Genomic DNA, 17,856 nt, shown 5'->3' on the forward strand with positions numbered 1-17,856 from the left:
CAAAACAAAACGAAGCCGTTGCGGTCAGTGTCGTCAGCCGTAAAACAATTTCTGTCTGTTCTGTATATATTCCTCCACATTTTGCATTAACAGTCCACGATTTACAAGAACTTATCAATGAACTTCCAGAACCGTATCTAGTAGTTGGGGACTTCAACACTCACTCCCCTTTTTGGGGAAGTGAGCGCTGTGATTCTAGGGGTCAAATAACCGAAGATTTTATCCTCGCAAACAATGTACGTCTTTTAAATACAGGAAAAGCCACCTACTGCTCCCCTACCTCGGGGAAAATGACGTTTTTAGATTTGTCATTTAGCTCACCTTCTGTTTTTAATGATTTTAAATGGGATGTCATTGACAACCCATATGGCAGTGACCACCTCCCTATACTAATCACTTTAACTTCCTCACCAGAAATAATCCCAACAAAACTGCGGCGCTGGAAGCTTCACCTTGCCGCTGGTCACTTTTTAGAGCCCCGCAGGGGCGCGTCCTGTAAAGAGGTGTTGGTGCTTGGCGCCACCACGGACCCTTAGCTCCCATACCGAAGCTGTCATCCGTACCGTGGCGATAGGTTGAGAGGTGGAGGGAAGAAACCATGAACGGTGGCGGTCGAGGAAGTGGTCAATCCTCGGCCGATGGGCTCCTCGTCTGTCTACCAGGCGGGGTGTCCTGGGACCTTCCTCTGTGTATAAGGGTGAATCAGAGGCGACAAAGTATTAGGAACCCTTAGTCAGTACATGCCGTATGGATAAATCTGCAAAAAAATCTGATCGGCCCCCGAAAAGGGGTCGCACCGATGTGAAGAAACTGAGTCCACAGAAGCCAGAAACGTTTGCACTGCTGCCCCAGCTCTGGAAAAATTGACCTGCCTCGATTTAGCATTTGCATCACCATCGGTTTCTAATGACTTTATTTGGGATGTTTTAGACTTGAGCTTCGGTTCCCTATACGAGCCTGGTGCATTTTAGCCCTGCGTTTGTTTTGAAGCGAAAAGCTTCACTCCCGCTTTAGGACAGCTTCCAGGTTTGCAAAATGCTTGTCTGCCGTCCTTCCAGTGATGAGAACGTCATCCAAATAGCAGCTGACACCTTTCAGGTCTTTCAACATTGTGTCCATAATTCTTTGGAAAAAGGATGGTGCCGATGAAACCCTGAATGGTAGTCTGTTTACCGCAAAAAGTCCTTTATGGGTATTGAGTGTCAAGTGCTCTCTTGACTCCGACACTACCACCTGCTGATAGGCTCTGTTGAGATCAATCTCATAAAATTCTTGGCCCGCTGCAAGCGCCGCAAACAACCCATCGACTCTCGGCGGTGGGTACCGGTCAGTTTCAAGACAAGGATTTAGGGTGGTCTTGTAATCACCGCATAGTCTTATGCCACCGTCCTTCTTTGCTACTGGTACAACCGGTGGGGCATAGCTGCTCGTCGCGACTGGTGAAATAACTCCCATGCCTTCCAGCTTATTAAGCTCGGCCTCGACCGCAGGTTGTAATGCAAAGGGCACACTTCTTGCCTTCAGAAACTTCGGCACGCTACCATCTTTTAGCGACAACTCTGCTGTTTTTTCTGAAATTGTTCCCAGTTCGTCATTAAACAAACTCTGGTATCTGTCTAGAATAGCACATTGTCTGGCGGTTTGACTCGAACAAGTTGAACCATCTGACCTGGAAATAGCGTTGAGCTCGAAGATACTGCTCCAATTGAGTCGGATGGCTTGCAACCATTGTCGACCTAGCAGCGGAAGTCCCTTTTCTTTCGTGATGTAGAGAGGCAGCTGGGCCTTCTGCTCTCCGTACTGCACGGCTCACGTGAGCGACTCCAACAGGCTGGACCATGGCTCCCTGGAATGTCCGCAGCTTCAGCGTCGTTGGCATGACCTTGATTGAGGGAAACATCTGCCGAAACTCATATAAAGACATGACGGACACAGTAGCCCCTGTATCCAGCTCCACGACCAAGGGCCGACGTTCCGCTTGCACAGAAATTTTATCGGAGCCAGGGTCCCTATTCTGCACCGCTCCCAATATCGCTCTCAAGTTTGAGAGCGTGACGTCAAAATGATGACGCTGCAAGATGTGAACCGCGGAATCAACCAATCAGCAGCAAGGTTGCGGTTGCTAGTAGCAGGGCTCCGCCCCGGAAGCATTTATTTGCACGACAAGGGGCCATATGCTAACGTTTTGTTGTCAAGACAGAGCAAATAAAATTAACGTTTTATTTTCAAACAAAACTGTTTTTAAAACTTGAACAGAGTAATCAAAATAAGAAGTGTTCTTAGTTTTGAAATTAAATTTCCTCTTTAGTAACTTTTCTCGCTGCGGATATGTGCCAACAGCGGTGGAGTGTGAACTTGTCAGCTAAAAAAGAAACGAAAACGCCATGAATAAAAAAAATCATTTATTTTGCTAACAAACTGTGTTGAAAACTAATAACTTGAAGGAAAATTAGAAGCGTCCTCAGTTTTTCAATTAAATTTGCTATAGGGTAACTTCTGCTGCCTTGAGGGCGCGCTAGTAGTGGTAAAGCGTCAACATGGCGGCTTGCATGAAAACAGCTGATTCCACGCAAGTTCCTTCATTTTTTACGTGTCGTATACAATCAAAGTACTGTGCAGATGTCTCAAGCGCAGAAAAATGTGCTTGAAGGCAGTGAAGGCTGTGGGTACGCAGAGATTAACTCGCAAGGAGCTCTCAGCACGAAGATCGTCGAAGACAACTTGTTGAGGTTAGTTTGTTGTCGGTGGTCGCTTGCTATTGATGACAAAACTGAAGGAATACGACCGACCATGGGTGTAAACGAGGGCGAGCAAGACAGTTAGGCGCGCAGTTTAAACCGTCCCGATCGCCCTTGCTCTTTTGATAACTCTGCTGCAAGTTGTTTCAATGCAGCGCACGTATTCCCTGCTATTCCCTGTCTACAGAGAATTAATTTCCCTGGTTGATACCCAGGATTGGAGTTATAAACTGTTATCAGTTGAAATGGCGACTCCTCCGAAGCGGCCATGCATGTCCCTTGCCCAAGAGCTCATTCTCGTTGAGTTCCTCGAGGAGCATCCGCCCTTGGCACGGCCAGCGTCAGAGCTCTCGCCAGAGTATATGGTGGCTCGTAGGCGGGAGCTCTGGGACGAAATTGCGGCCACTTTGAATAGAGAGGGCCCGGCAGTCAAATCTGTGGAGCACTGGCACCTTACCTGGCACGTGCTTGCTTGCCGGCGGCGCCCGGAGTTGGCGCGGCTGCAAGCTGTCTAAGGGTGAGCCTGTCAACATTGCCTGTGGAGTACCGCTTGAACATAATTTTCCGCATCCTATCGCAGGGGTACCGGTGGCGGCAGGCTGTCGAGAATGGCTGGCCGCGTAGTACAGTTAGTCGGGCCAGTGAGCCCCACGGGTGTCGGTGGCCGGTATTTTGAACGGGTTTATGTCCCCCGCCAGCAGCAGGTATGTTCACTGTCGTTAGTCAACTGCTATGACGTTACAGACTATTGCAAAGTTTGCAGCTTGCTGGTAATGAAGGGTTCTTCACCAGAACCGTATGGCGAACTTCGAGACATTCATGTTTGAACACGTGGCCTTGTGTTTCCTTGCAGGAGCAGCCCAGCCAACCACGCCCCCCCCAGCCCACCTCGCCCCCACCCCAGAGTTTCAGTGGGCAGCGAGCCGGGCACAAGCGGCCTGCAGACCAGGGCCCATTCAGCCGCTGGTAGGTGAACAGCTGCTCAAACCATTTTATGTGTATAAGTTATAGCTGCTCTACAGTGCTGATGACCTCATCTGTGTTTTTCTAACTTTGGGAAGTGTAGGAGTAAATAAACTAGAGGCTGCAAATGCAGCCTCAGCTTCTTTACTTTCCTTTTTCTGGTAGTGCGTTTTCGCCTTCATTGTGCCTCGGTACTGACTAACCACACATTTTATTCCTGTACCTTTCATGCTTTGCTGAAACTGTCAAATGAGCAGTTGTGTCTTGTGTAATGATTTCATACAGGTGAACCACGGGGTTAACCCGAGCATCCGCAGGGACATCCCCGCAGGGGGATGATGGTGAACAATGCGTCACCACGGACCCGAGCATCCACTCTTAGCTGTGCGTGGCATCGCCGTGTCCGGGGAAAAGGGGATCCTGGTGGTTGAGCCGATGCCGAGCGTTTGGACCTTTAAGGCCCCTCGGCGGAGGCAACACACCACTTTGGCCCCAGCTTCCTGTAGACGGCACCTCCGGCCTGACCCGACCGGGGGAAATCGGCAGTCGCCTTTTCCTGTTCTCCTCTCCATCTTTCACTTTCCTATCTCCCTTCTTACAACTCTCCTGTATCCTCCTCCCTTCTTGGTTTTTTCCTCTTTTTCCTGGCGGCGAGGGTTAACCGTGTGTGACCAACTACCCTGTGTTGAGTCATACTAGGTTATAGTTAAGGTGTACAGCTGGCGTGGGCAGGACTTTCTTTCAAGTTCCTGTCGCGTCCCCTTGTTGGACTCCATGGTGGGTGGCTGGCACCATGACCGAAAAACATCAATTTTTTATGGCTCCCCCCCTTTCCAAACTTGATCGCTCTGTAAAAAGAGTGCGGAACGAAGCAGAGAACTTTTTTTCGAAAAAGAAAGCAACATTTGCCAAATTCCATGTCATCCACAGTGAAGTTCAAGATAAACAGGCCAGAATTCTTTCTCCATTCATGGTATCGAAATGCTTAACAGAAGCTTTGGGCCCCGGCTACAAAGTATCAAAAATGACCAGTGGCGATTTATTACTGGAACTCCGAGACAATGTCCAAACCACCAAACTCTGTAACATAGTGTCTATTGGGGACACACCTGTCTCCATCACTGCACACCGATCACTCAACACTGTCCGTGGCGTCATCTCAGAAAATGATTTTCTACATCTCACAGAGAAAGAAATGCTGGAAGGACTCTCAGATCAAAATGTCATAGATGTATACCGCATCCAAATCCGCAAGGACAACAAAGAAATAGATACCAAACACCTAGTCCTGACTTTTAACACATGCACATTGCCCGAAACCATCGACGTTGGATACCTCAAAGTAAATGTAAGACACTACATCCCTAACCCCCGAAGGTGCTTTAATTGTCAACGGTTTGGCCACGGATCACAGAGTTGCCGCGGCCGCAAAACTTGCGCGAAATGCGCATCAAAGGACCACCATTCTGAGGAATGCGACGCAGCTCTACGCTGCGCTAATTGTGAAGGAGACCACGCTGCATACTCTAGGGCGTGTCCGTCCTGGAAAAAGGAAAAAGAAATCATCACCATTAAGACCAAAGAAAACATTTCATTCAAAGAAGCCAGAAGGCGTTTTGCACTTAACAACACATTCTCCTTCACAGTGAAACCAAACTTCGCTGATGTGGTGCGCAGGGGCGTAGCACCACACAGCACTCCGGCACCTGCCGCGGCCAGTTCTACTGCGCCTGTAGCAGGGCCACCCACGCCCCAGGCAAGGACAGCGAAAGCTGCTCTGCCAACTCCAAGCCAGGGAGTGCCGGCCCATGGGTCGACATCCCGCAGGACTTCCCCCCGTCGGGGGAGGCCTGACACAAACACATCCGCGGCTTCCCCGCGGTCTTCCAGCACCTCCAGTGAGGTGATGGAGGTAACTCCCGATCCGCCCGCTTTGCAGCGGCGGAACAGCTGTCTTGAGCGGAAAAAAGGCAGGGCCACCATAACGGCCCCAGAACATAAGTAAACCCCCAATCGTTCATACCCCAAACATAAACATGGCTTTTATAGTTCAGTGGAACTGCCGAGGAATATTGAGAAATTACGATGACATAAAAAATATTTTAGGGTCAATATCACCCGTAGCCTTATGTCTCCAGGAAACCAATCTAGGTCCACAACACATGAACATCCTGAAGCATTATAAAACTTTTAGACGCGATCGTGAGCAGGCAAATAGACTCTCGGGAGGCGTCGCGATTGTCATACAAAGCGGCGTCCCTGCTCAAGAGATCAGACTGAAAACAAAACTTGAGGCAGTTGCAGTCAGCATTGTCAGCTACAAAACAATTACAATCTGCTCTGTATATATTCCTCCACATCTCACACTAACAGTCCACGATCTACAAGGCCTCAGTGATGAACTTCCAGAACCATATCTAGTAGTCGGGGATTTTAACGCTCACTCCCCTTTTTGGGGAAGCGAGCGCTGTGACTCTAGGGGTCAAATAATCGAAGATTTTATCCTCACAAATAATGTATGTCTTTTAAATACAGGAAAAGCCACCTACTGCTCCCCTGCCTCGGGGAAAATGACCTTTTTAGATTTGTCTTTTAGCTCACCTTCTGTTTTTAATGATTTTAAATGGGATGTCATTGACAACCCATATGGCAGCGATCACCTCCCTGTACTAATCACTTTAACATCCCCACCGGAAATAATCCCCACAAGGCCACGGCGCTGGAAGCTTCACCTCGCCGACTGGTCACTTTTTAGAGCAAAGGCAAATTTAGAAAATATACTTTTAGATAATCTCCCCATCGACCAGATAAATGAAAAGTTCACTAATTGTATCATAACTGCCGCACTCACAGCTATTCCACAGTCGTCAGGAGTGGTGCAACAACATCATAAAATATGGTGGACAAAAGAGTGCAAGGAAGCAAAAAAACTACAAAACAGAGCTTGGGGTAAATTTCGCCGGTATCCGACACATGAAAATCTCGTTAATTTTAAGAAGGCAAGAGCCAAAGCTCGGTACGTCCGTCGGGGTGCCGAGAAAGCATCATGGCAGAGTTATGTTTCATCCATTAACAGTCAGATCCCATCTAAAAAAATGTGGTAGCAGGTTCGCAAATTGAATGGAAACTTTTCACCCTTCACAGTTCCTTTTTTAACAACACCCGGCACACAAACAAGCATAGAGGAACAGGCAGACATACTAGGGGAACATTTCGCTGCAGTTTCAAGTTCATCTCACTATACACAGTCTTTTTTAAAATACAAAAACACAGCTGAAAAACAGAGGCTCCCAATAAGTGGAGGCACAAATGAAAAATACAGTTGACTAATCCCTTATAAAAATGGTCTATAGACTTTTTATAGACTCTATAGACATCCTATAGACCTTTACTTTTGTCTATAGACAGTCTATAGAAAATCTATAGACTAAAGTCTATAGCTGTCTCAATTTCCTTTTGTCTATAGACTGTCTATAGACTCTCTATAGACTAAAGTCTATAGCAGCCTCAATTTCTTTTAGTCTATAGACGGTCTATAGATTCTCTATAGACATAAGTCTATAAATACCTCAATTTCCTTTCGTCTATAGACGGTCTATAGACACTCTGTAGACTAAAGTCTATAGCTGGCTCAATTTCCTTTTGTCTATAGACGGTCTATAGACGAAGGTCTATAGCTGTCTCAATTTCCTTTCGTCTATAGACGGTCTATAGACTCGATATAGACTAAGGTCTATAGCTGCCTCAATTTCCTTTTGTCTATAGACTCTCTATAGACTAAAGTCTATAATTGCTTAAATTTCCTTTCGTCTATAGACGGTCTATAGACTCGATATAGACTAAGGTCTATAGCTGCCACAATTTCCTTTTGTCTATAGACGGTCTATAGACTCTCTATAGACCAAGGTCTATAGTTGCCTCAATATCTTTTTGTCTATAGACGTTCTATAGACTAAAGTCTATAGCTGGCTCAATTTTCTTCCGTCTATAAATTGTCTATAGACTGTCTATTGACTAAGGTCTATAGCCTCAATTTGCTTTCGTCTGTAGACGGTCTATAGACTCTCTATAGACTACGGTCTGTAGCTGCTTCAATTTCCTTCCGTCTATAGACGGTCTATACACTCTCTATAGACTACAGTCCACAACTACCTCAATTTCCTTTCGTCTATGCGCTGTACAATATAGATAGTCTGCTGTCTATAGACCAGTCTATAACAATCCTAATTTTATCTAACAATGTTCGATACACTGACTTTCGACTAAGTATAGAACAATGTCAATTTTTTTTGCACTGCATGCTGCGGGGACCTGCATCTGGTGACCGCAACTATGTCGGGAGTCCTCCACCTCCTTCGCTATTACGGAAATTAAAAAAGTATTGCGTGAGGACATTACAACACCCTCCTGTATATTTTCAGGAGCCTTGACAAGCTCCTTTTCGTTATATCGTGACGTATATTGTCAATACAATTAAATGTTTAATGCTAACAAGTAAGCCGCGGAAAGGCAGCCGTTCCTGAAGTAAGGGCGCCGCAAACTGTTTTACATCAATGAATACGCTGTCCCTTAGAGTAATCGCTCGACACAATTCCATTCCATCTTTTGATCGTTACTGTCCAACGCGCTGAAATCAGAAACATTTCATCAACGCTTCTGCATTTCTCTTTAAAATGTCCTGAAAATAAAGGGGGAAAAACGGGTGTGAGAATTCAAGGAAGCGCCCATCCCTTAGAAACACCTCAGAATAGTCCTCTGTGCGATTAACATCTCCCATTTATACCTTTGCAGTTGTATTCACGTGAATAAGTGCACCGACGCAACAATCACAAAGCCAGTATTTTTTCGTTCCTACCCTTGCACCTGTTGCTTCGGAGCCGATGACACGCTGATGTCGAGCATATCAGTTTTCTAAACACGAACACACGCAAGAAAGACGTTATGCTATGCAACATTATAATTATTATTTGAGAATTGTACCACATACTATTCGGTGGGAGATGCGGCGCGTATACGGTCAAGCAGTTAGATTTCGGTTCGGTTTTCACGAAAACAATAAGATTTTTAGAGGGTATGCGAAGAATTTACGCTTATAAACCAGTTGCCTTCTGCGGTCTTGGATATCAGATCAAGCTGCACACGGCAAGAGTGCGAGCGATAAAGATACGACCGTGAAATGGGTTTCTGTTTCACGTTTTACCGTTTTACCGCGAGACGGTGGAAAATCATTCGGGCTGCAAACAACCCTGTGCGTAGCTGCATCGGTGGCGTCGGCGTTTTGTTCGCGGTTTACGTTTTCTTCAAAATCCAGCTTCATCATCCGCTTACGGTAAGTCTATACGTTTATATTTTATTCATTTGGTCTCCTAAACCACTCTAAGCAGAGTTGTGTGTGCAGAACAGATTATGTGCGCAGTGACAAACGTTCTATCTTCGTTTCTAAGGCGGAAGCCATCGGGTTCTCGACTAATGCCGCTTATCTCTGTGTCGCTGTCTTTACTAACGCGCGGAAAGGCAGTCTGTGCGATGCCCTTGATGATAAGCCGCTCCTCGCGAGCTGTCTGCTAGAGTTTTCGTGTTTCAAGGTAGATGCGCGGCCAGAAATGTCGTTTAGCCTGTGAATGACGGCCGAAATGGAACTGTGCGTTAGTTAGCGCCGTGTGAGCTCAATTTACTTTGCACCTCCGAAAAAGTACTTACATACAGTCTCGTTATGTGGTGGATTACGTTTATTTTCTAATCTTTGTGTTATCGCCTGTCTGGACCTTGGAGTGCGGTTCTTTTTGAGGTGTGCATTTCCTTGCCACGTATGGACGCTCGCTCGGTGCGCGTCGTGGACGCCGACGTTTCAGCAAGGTGTCTTGTAACGCTACAGACTGGAGCGCGAGACGCTTGTCAAAGTTGTAGTCAAGCGGCGCTGGAGGAATGCTTATAGTGTGATGGTATAAAATTCATTGCCGGCGCGAATGGCCGGCGTGCTCAAACACCGCGAAGAACCCACGAGCTCCATCCCGTCTCCGCTTCGTTGCACACGTACGGATTCCTCCATGTCTGTCATCAGAGCCGTTGGCCGCCCCCGCTGGCCTGCGGGCACTTCATTTTGAAAGCTGGGTAAAGGTCGGCTCGACAAGAGGTGGCTTACATTTCGTTCCGAGTGGTTCGTTCATGAATCCCGCTCACGCGTGCTCAGATTTCTCTAATACCATTGCGCGCGAGAGGCAAAGTATGTGTTTCTGATTTCAGACTGCTAAGTTACGAAAGCGCCGATGTAATTCGCCGCTTATTTGCGCCTAAAATTAAATTAAGCTCTCGTGTTATTATAGCTGCGCCTGTTTAAGGCGTTAATTGTTTCATTTAAATACTTCCTACTTTGAGCACGTTCAATGCTTTCGTTGATTTTTCTAGCAGCGTTGGGTTAGGCTACCTCCATGCAAGAAACACTCCTCTTTACTGCGCTGTTGGGGCTGCACTTGAAGGAAAAACTAAGTGAATTTCAGGCGGTATTTTATCGTGACAGTAATTTGTTGTCTCAAACTCGCGACTGCTTTTGAAACGGCGCAGCTGCAGCCTCTGTGTGCTGTATGAGTTTTGTGAGCGCGGCATGGAAGCGCTGCAACCCGCTTGTTTCTAAGATCGCGCGCAGATGTATGAGTATGCTGTTCCATCTTTGTGCTTCAAGTTATAGGCGCAAATCTGTGGTGGACTGGTTGCTTCTGCCTGCCTGGTTTTGTATAGCTTGTGCCCGTTTGTGTATCGGCTTACGTACACCCGGCCAAATCTTTAACTGGCTCTGGTGTTGCATCGATAAATGAACCTTGTAAAAAAGGTGCCTTTTGGCTGCACTGCTGGAATCTTCATGTTGTGACACGTGAGATGGGATTTCATAGTTTCTTTTTGTTAAGATAGCGTTTGAGTGGAGTACTTGCGTGTTTCGATCAAAGTTATCAGAAATGTTCATCATCTGCTGCTACGAACAGCCGAAACAAGCGGAATACGCAGCAATGGTTCTGGTGGCGCATTTGCACTTACTCTGGGTAAACGACTTGTCCGCCATGAATGGAGTGGTAGTTTACCCAGAGGATGAGGGCGTATGGACCAGATTCATTGCTGCGTCTGCCGCTTGTTTCAGCTGTTCGTAGTGGCAGACGAATATTTCTGATAACATTGATCTAATCACGCAAGTACTGCACTCAAACATTATATGAACAAAAAGGAACCATGAAATGACATTTCACTCGCCAAATTACAGCATGAATATGCCAGCAGTGTAGCTAAAAGGCACCTTTTTTACAAGGTGCATTTAGCGATGCAACACCAGAGCCAGTTAAAAATTTGGCCGGGTATACCAGGCTTCACGCAGGGTATTTTGAAGTGCTTCTTCTATAGCGGTTATAAGAATAAACGCTGCAATATTCTCCTTTTTGGATCCCTGTGTAAGGTGCACTGAATCTGTATTTTATGGAGGTGGCATTCTTAACAACTCCTTGCGAGTCAATGCAGATATGTGGCACAATTGTTCGAAGTCTTCTGTTACAAATAATGTAAAAGGATTTATTGCCATACAGAAATCAGTATCAGTACTGGATTCAGAGTAGAGTGCTCCAGGGATTATGGGTCTTTGTTACAATGTTTTATGAAGACACTTATAATCTGTCGTGTATTTACTGAAATTATTGTGCCGGCGTGATAGCTCAGTGGCTATCATGTTCGTCTGGCGACCTGAAAGATGCAGGTTCGATTCCGGCTTAGGCGGTCGCATTTTAATAGAGGCAAAATGCTAAAGGCCTGTGTACTCTGCACAGTTGGCTGAAACTATTCCGCAGCCTTTCACGCAGCCTGTCGCCTTGGGTCTTTGAACCCCATAAAACCAAACCAAAAGATCAAGATTGCCTTTCTAGAATGGCATAGCCAGGATATGCCTTGCATTGTAAAGCACATGTGTAGAGATGGAATGGGAATTTTTTTTTTCAGTTCCTCTGTTATTTTTTTCCTTTGTGCTGTACAGGTGAACATGCCCGGATGATTGACTGCAGACAACAGGCCGCAAGAATGCTTCTGAGGAAACTAGCCGGACTGTTACTTTCAACATTTATGTTATTGTGGTGCATTCTTATGGTCCATGTATTGCATATTCCCAGCCTGGATAGCTTGGAAATAAAACTAAATTTGTAAGTATATTGATTGTGTCATTTGTGAACTCTGTCTGGTGACTTTTTTCAACGGTTGTAGACTGTCTATAGGCAGTTTATAGATAATGGTCTACTAATAGTTTAGTAGACAGAGGTCTATAGACTGTCTATAGACAATGGTCTATAGCACTGCCAGGCCACACACCTATGGAATGTCTATAGACGGTCTATAGACAACTCGATAGGAAATGTATGACCATAAGTCTATAGATCGTCTATAGACTGTCTATAGACATGTGTCTATAGACTTCCTATAGACCTATAGACTTTCAGTAGACATTTGTCTATAGACTGTCTATAGACAAAAGTCTACTAAAAGTGTATGGCCATAAATCTATAGACTGTCTATAGACCAGTCTAAAGGATTTGTCTATAGACAGTCTATGGACTTCATAGACTAAAGTCTATAGACAGTCTATGGACTTTCTATAGAAATTTTTATAAGGGATTACCCTCCAAGAAATCAATAAAGTACTATCTGCCGGCAAAAAAACTGCTCCAGGACCCGACGAAATACACTATGAAATGCTTGCGCATCTTTCCGAGCCAGCCGTGGACGCACTTTTAAAATTCTTTAACACAATATTCATGTCTGGGAAAATACCGGAAGCCTGGAAGAAAGCTATTATTGTACCGCTTCTTAAGCCTAGTAAACCCCCAACTTCTCCTAGCAGTTATAGACCCATAGCCCTGACTAGTTGCCTTGCCAAATCCTTCGAAAGTGTCCTAAATATAAGACTAACCTTTGTTCTTCAATCTGGTGAACTTCTTGATATCCATCAGTGTGGATTTAAAAAGGGATGCTGCACTACAGACCACCTAGTCCGCCTTGAAAATACTGTCAGAGAAGCTTTTATACACAAGCAACACTGTCTTAGCGTCTTTTTTGATTTAGAAAAAGCATATGATACTACCTGGAGGTTCGGGATCCTCCAGGACTTAGCTGAGCTTGGCATCCGTGGCAGAATACTGAACTCAATTAAAGACTTTTTGACTAACCGTTCATTTAATGTTCGTCTAGGCTCAACCCTTTCAAGGAATTTTATTCAGGAAAATGGAGTGCCTCAAGGGTGTATTTTAAGCACAACTCTTTTTATTGTAAAAATGAATTCTCTTAACAAAATTATACCAAGGTCCATAACATATTCAGTCTATGTCGACGATCTTCAGATAGCGTGCACGTCTTCCAATATATCTACATGTGAAAGACAAGTACAACTTACAATCAACAAACTGGCAACATGGGCAGACAAGAATGGTTTCCAGTTCTCACCACAGAAAACAGTAGCCTTACTTTTTTCACTCAAACGAGGCTTGCACACAGATCCCACATTACACCTAAACCAAACCAAACTGCCTTTAAAAAAACACAAATTTCTAGGCATCACCTTCGATAAAAAGCTTACTTTCCTGCCTCACATAAACGCACTAAAGAAGAAAGCGTCGCTATCACTGAACATACTTAAAGTCCTTTCACGCAAACACTGGGGTTCTGATCGGGTATGCCTTCTACAGATTTATCGCTCTGTAGTACGTTCCGTTTTAGATTATGGCTGCATAGTGTATGGATCAGCAAGGCCGTCGTACTTGAAGCGACTGGACCCTGTGCACAATATGGGTTTGCATCTTTCAACTGGTGCTTACAGGACATCACCCATCAAAAGCCTTTACGTAGAAACCAATGAACCACCACTTGCAGACAGACGAACAATGCTCACATGCTCATACATCTTAAAGATCCGTTCCCAGCCTGAACACATCTGTTACCCACTCGTTACAAAGTGTCCATCTCGAACAATATTTACCAACAAACCTCTAGCTATCAGACCACTTCTTCTCCGCTTTGAAGAGAAATGCCAAGAACTAGACATAATGAACATATTACCTAATATTGCCCGCAAACCTGATCCACTCCCGCCTTGGTACTGCCTACCATCTGTGTGCGACTTCACATTAACACAATTTCGGAAAAAACATACACCACATGAACAGATATTACAAGAATATTTAGCACTCAACGAAAAATACGGAGAATACGAAGCATTTTATACCGATGGATCAAAATCGGCGCACTACGTGGGAAGTGCTGTAGTTCAGAATAATTGGGAAAAAATAGTACGGCTACCTGGGTGTACATCCATTTTCACCGCCGAGTGTTACGCAGTCTTGGTGGCTGTAGAAAAAATAATAAATGAGAACATTCAGAACAGTATCATTTACACTGATTCTCTGAGCATACTAACCTCACTTCACCATAGCAATGCAGTCACACCACTAATCGGGGATATCATACATAACATAACAAGCGCCACAATACAGGGACAAGACATAAAATTTTGCTGGGTTCCCAGCCACATTGGAATCGCTGGAAATGAGAAAGCAGATGAATGTGCTGGAAAAGCTCGAAACAAAGAAATAAAGAAAGTGTACATTCCCTACAAAGATGGTATGAAGTTGGTGCAGTGCAAATTAAGAAATAAATGGCAGTCGCAATGGAATATCGAAAGAAATAATAAGCTACATTTAGTAAAACCCATTCTAGACGAATGGAAATCATGCTCACACCAAAAACGATTCATCGAAGTTATTTTATGCCGTCTCCGTATAGGACACACACATCTCACACACAACTTCCTGCTAACAAAGAAAGACAAACCTGTTTGCGAGCAATGCGGACATGAACTTACCATAAACCACTTACTACTATCATGCACAAAACTCGAATCACTAAGAAAAAAACATTTTACTACCTTTTACAAAGAACATATCCCATTTCATCCAGCGTTGATTTTAGCTGAATATGCACTCGTTAGTATACTTGATGTTTTTAGCTTTTTAAGGGAAGCCGGTGCTCTTCAAAACCTGTAATGTTCTGACCCTGTGCTTCTCTACTTAGAACGATACACCTCAGCCACTTTCTCAGTCCTGAGAAGGAGGCTGAGGTTTTTTATCTGAGTAGTTGGGGGCCTCAAGATCCTTGGCAAGCCAAGCATGTCCACGGAGGTTAACCAACTTTTAAAAGCTTCTGCAAACAGCCATTTCTAAAAAGTTTGCATTTATTCAGCCAGGTAATAAAAATAACTTTTAGGCCCTTTACACCACCGTTTTTATCAACTTTGTTTTCACACTCTGCTCAAGCCAATCTTTCCATACCTTGTTCTTGGCGCATGATAGCCTCAGCTGCTTATGCGCCAATAAACCCAACACAACACACTCATACAGGTGACACCACCGAATCGTCTTGGGTGGCGGAAAGCGAGGAGGTGCTGGAGAGCGATGAAGAGGAGGAGCAGCAGGAACAGCAGCAGCGTGCTGACACAGCGAGTACGTTGACCTGCCAGTATGCAGGCTCCACATTACCCTGTTTGTAAGGTGCTTCAAATGAGTAGCATTTGCAGGAGCATCATACAGTCACAGTTGTTTTATGATGTCCACAAAAGTTTCCTTCACGTATGGCATTGGCACGTTGTGGTTTTTCCCCCTCACAACTGGAGCTGTGCTGAGGGTGATGTGCACATTGAGTACACTGAAACAATGCTGCCTTTGTTGTATCACTGAGTGTAACTGTTTTCAAGTGCTACTGCTCCCCTCACACATTGCAGCAAACAGTTTGCTGCAATATGCAGCACATCGTGCTGAGTATTGTATGACAAGTGCACATTAAGTCTGTTTTCCCTCCGACAGGCACCCAGCAGCAGCCCACTGCGCCACCCGCACCGCCCACACTTCCAGGCCACCCATTGCGGCGGAGGAGGCTGCACGACATTGCAGTGAACGAGCTCCTGTTCCAAACGCGCCGCATAGCGGACCTCGCTGAGGCACGCAACAGGCAGGATGCCGAATTTCAGGCACGCCTCCTGCAGGTACGTGCTGACATCATACACCACATTCTTTACATCAGAAGCAGCTGCACGCAACATAATGTTGCTATATTCATGGTTCCAAACCTGTGCTTAACCTTTGTATGGCCGCCTCTTGTGGGACATGGCCCGGTATATTTTAGTAGGTCATTTTTAACATGAAAGAAAAACGAGCCTTGAACGTCTGTTAGGAGCACAAATTTGCAACTGAACCTTGCATGTGCAGCACCTCAGCGAGGTTTCTGCCGCCGTGACAGACCTGGCCAGGGCAGAGAGAGACACCAGGGCGGAGTTGGTGCGCCTCCAGGAGCACCTTGTGGTGGCGATTTGGTCCATGCTGCTGCTGTACAGCTAGCAGCAGCAGCAGCCATCAAATTGAATGTTTTATGTTAGTGGCTGTTTTTTTAAGCCTTGTGATATGTATAGTTTTCTTATTATGGTGCCTTGTTTTGTGTGATATGTATTATAGTTTTTTTATTATAGTGCCTTCTTACCCTCTGCAAAATGCAGGTGTGTGTGATATTTTCTAGCCAGTTTGCTTTTGCATATTTCCGATGGTGTCTTTTTACATTCTGCAAGTAGCAGATGTACGATGTCTAGTCAGTCTGTATCTGTATTTTTCTGAAACACTTTATTATTGCAAGTGTGTTGACCCCCCTTGGGTCCCTGGACCACCGCACGGTCCCACTCTACGTCGGAACATTCATGTGGTGTTTGTTCATGACGCCGGCACCCCGAAGCACCGCAGCAAGTTTTTGGTGGGGGTGTTCAACAACTCCCAAGCAGGGGCGTGAATTCTGCCTCTCGCGAAGTTGAACAGAGCCGTTTTGGAGTCGCTGAAGATGTAGTTTGCATTGGAATGTACAAGGGCTAGGGCGATGGCGGTTTCCTCTGCCTCCTCAGGCATAGAGCCCGAGGGAAGGCGGTGTATGGGGGGCTGTGCTAGGATTGGATTGTAACCAACTGCTACAGCTTCATGCGTTGTGCATGCGGCGTCTACCCAAATGGCATCCGGGGCTTGTCCGCAATACTTGTGAAGGGTCTTAGCGCGAGCAGTGCGGCGAGGGATGTGGTACTGGGGATGAACGTTCCGAGGAAGGGGTTTCACAACGAGGGGGGTATGAATGTGTCGAGGAATGGCTATAAGGGATGTCTGATTAGCGGGAATGTTGATGCAAAGGGAAGCGAGGATATGCCTGCCAGTTGCGTTCACGGCAAGTCTTAGATACTATGTCTGAAGGTGCGCGTCTACTAGTTCCTGAATGGTGTTATGCATGCCTAGTTCAAGGAGTTTGGCTGTGCTAGTGCTGCGAGGTAGGTTTAAGGCTGCTTTGGTTGCTAGACGAATCATGGCGTTCACTCGCTCTGTTTCCATGCAGTTCAGCTTAAGGTATGGGGTTGTGTACAAAAAGCGGCTAAATGTAAAAGCATGCACTACTTTTATGCTGTCCGCTTCGTCTAAACCTTTGTGCAGGGAGGATATGCGACGTAGAAGTTGCAACACGGATTGCGTGGAGGCCTTGAGTGTTTTAAGGGTATGACCGTTGCATCCGGAATCCTGCAAGTAAAGGCCAAGGATACGGAGGGGGGGGGGGGGGGGGTGACGGGGATTGGGGTTCCTTGTAAAGCGATTTAAATGGGCGAGTTAGTGGCAGGTTTTGGTCTTATGAGGAGAAGCGCGGATTTAGAAGGGGAGCATTCGAGCCCAATAGATGTGTGAGCGGCGATGGTGTCAGCTGCTAATTGAAGAGTTTCCTCAATTTCTCCATCAGATCCATGAGTGGTCCATGCGGTAATATCATCAGCGTACAAGGTATGCCTTAAATGTGGGATGGGAGCGAGTTTATGAGCTAGGGAGATGAGAGCAATATTAAAGAGAAGGGGGAGAGGACCGCGCCTGGAGGGGTTCCGAGCTCACCGAGTGTATAAGGTGGTGTGCTCAGCTCAGCTATGTGCAGGGAGGCAGTGCGTCCAGAGAGAAAGGCGCAAACGTAGTTGCAGGTATTTTAGCCTACCTGTAGTGCCTGCAGTTCTCACAAAATGGCATCGTGTCGAATCCTGTGAAATGCCTTTGTGAGGTCAACTGCCAGAATAGCTTTAGTGTGG

The 17,856-nt window shown here is 45.8% G+C and overlaps 1 protein-coding gene across 2 annotated transcripts in view; it reads left to right on the plus strand.

Annotated features, from left to right (window-relative positions):
* Positions 1-17,316, plus strand: part of LOC149362470 (uncharacterized) — a 47,811-nt gene extending 30,495 nt beyond the window's left edge. The window contains exons 1-5 of one of the 2 annotated variants that reach the window (XM_089573069.1): positions 3,282-3,442; positions 3,592-3,704; positions 15,113-15,214; positions 15,575-15,753; positions 15,977-17,316. In XM_089573069.1, the coding sequence (XP_089429195.1) occupies positions 3,423-3,442; positions 3,592-3,704; positions 15,113-15,214; positions 15,575-15,753; positions 15,977-16,105 (543 nt within the window). In that variant the 5' untranslated portion in view covers positions 3,282-3,422 and the 3' untranslated portion in view covers positions 16,106-17,316. Of the gene's footprint in view, positions 1-3,281; positions 3,443-3,591; positions 3,705-15,112; positions 15,215-15,574; positions 15,754-15,976 lie in introns of those variants that run through there. The other variant, XM_089573068.1, reaches the window with a different exon arrangement.
* Positions 17,317-17,856: the final 540 nt, after the last annotated feature.

The sequence above is a fragment of the Amblyomma mixtum genome, chromosome 2 (genome assembly GCF_055824585.1).
Source record: "Amblyomma mixtum isolate Tamu chromosome 2, ASM5582458v1, whole genome shotgun sequence".
NCBI classification, from domain to species: domain Eukaryota; kingdom Metazoa; phylum Arthropoda; class Arachnida; order Ixodida; family Ixodidae; genus Amblyomma; species Amblyomma mixtum.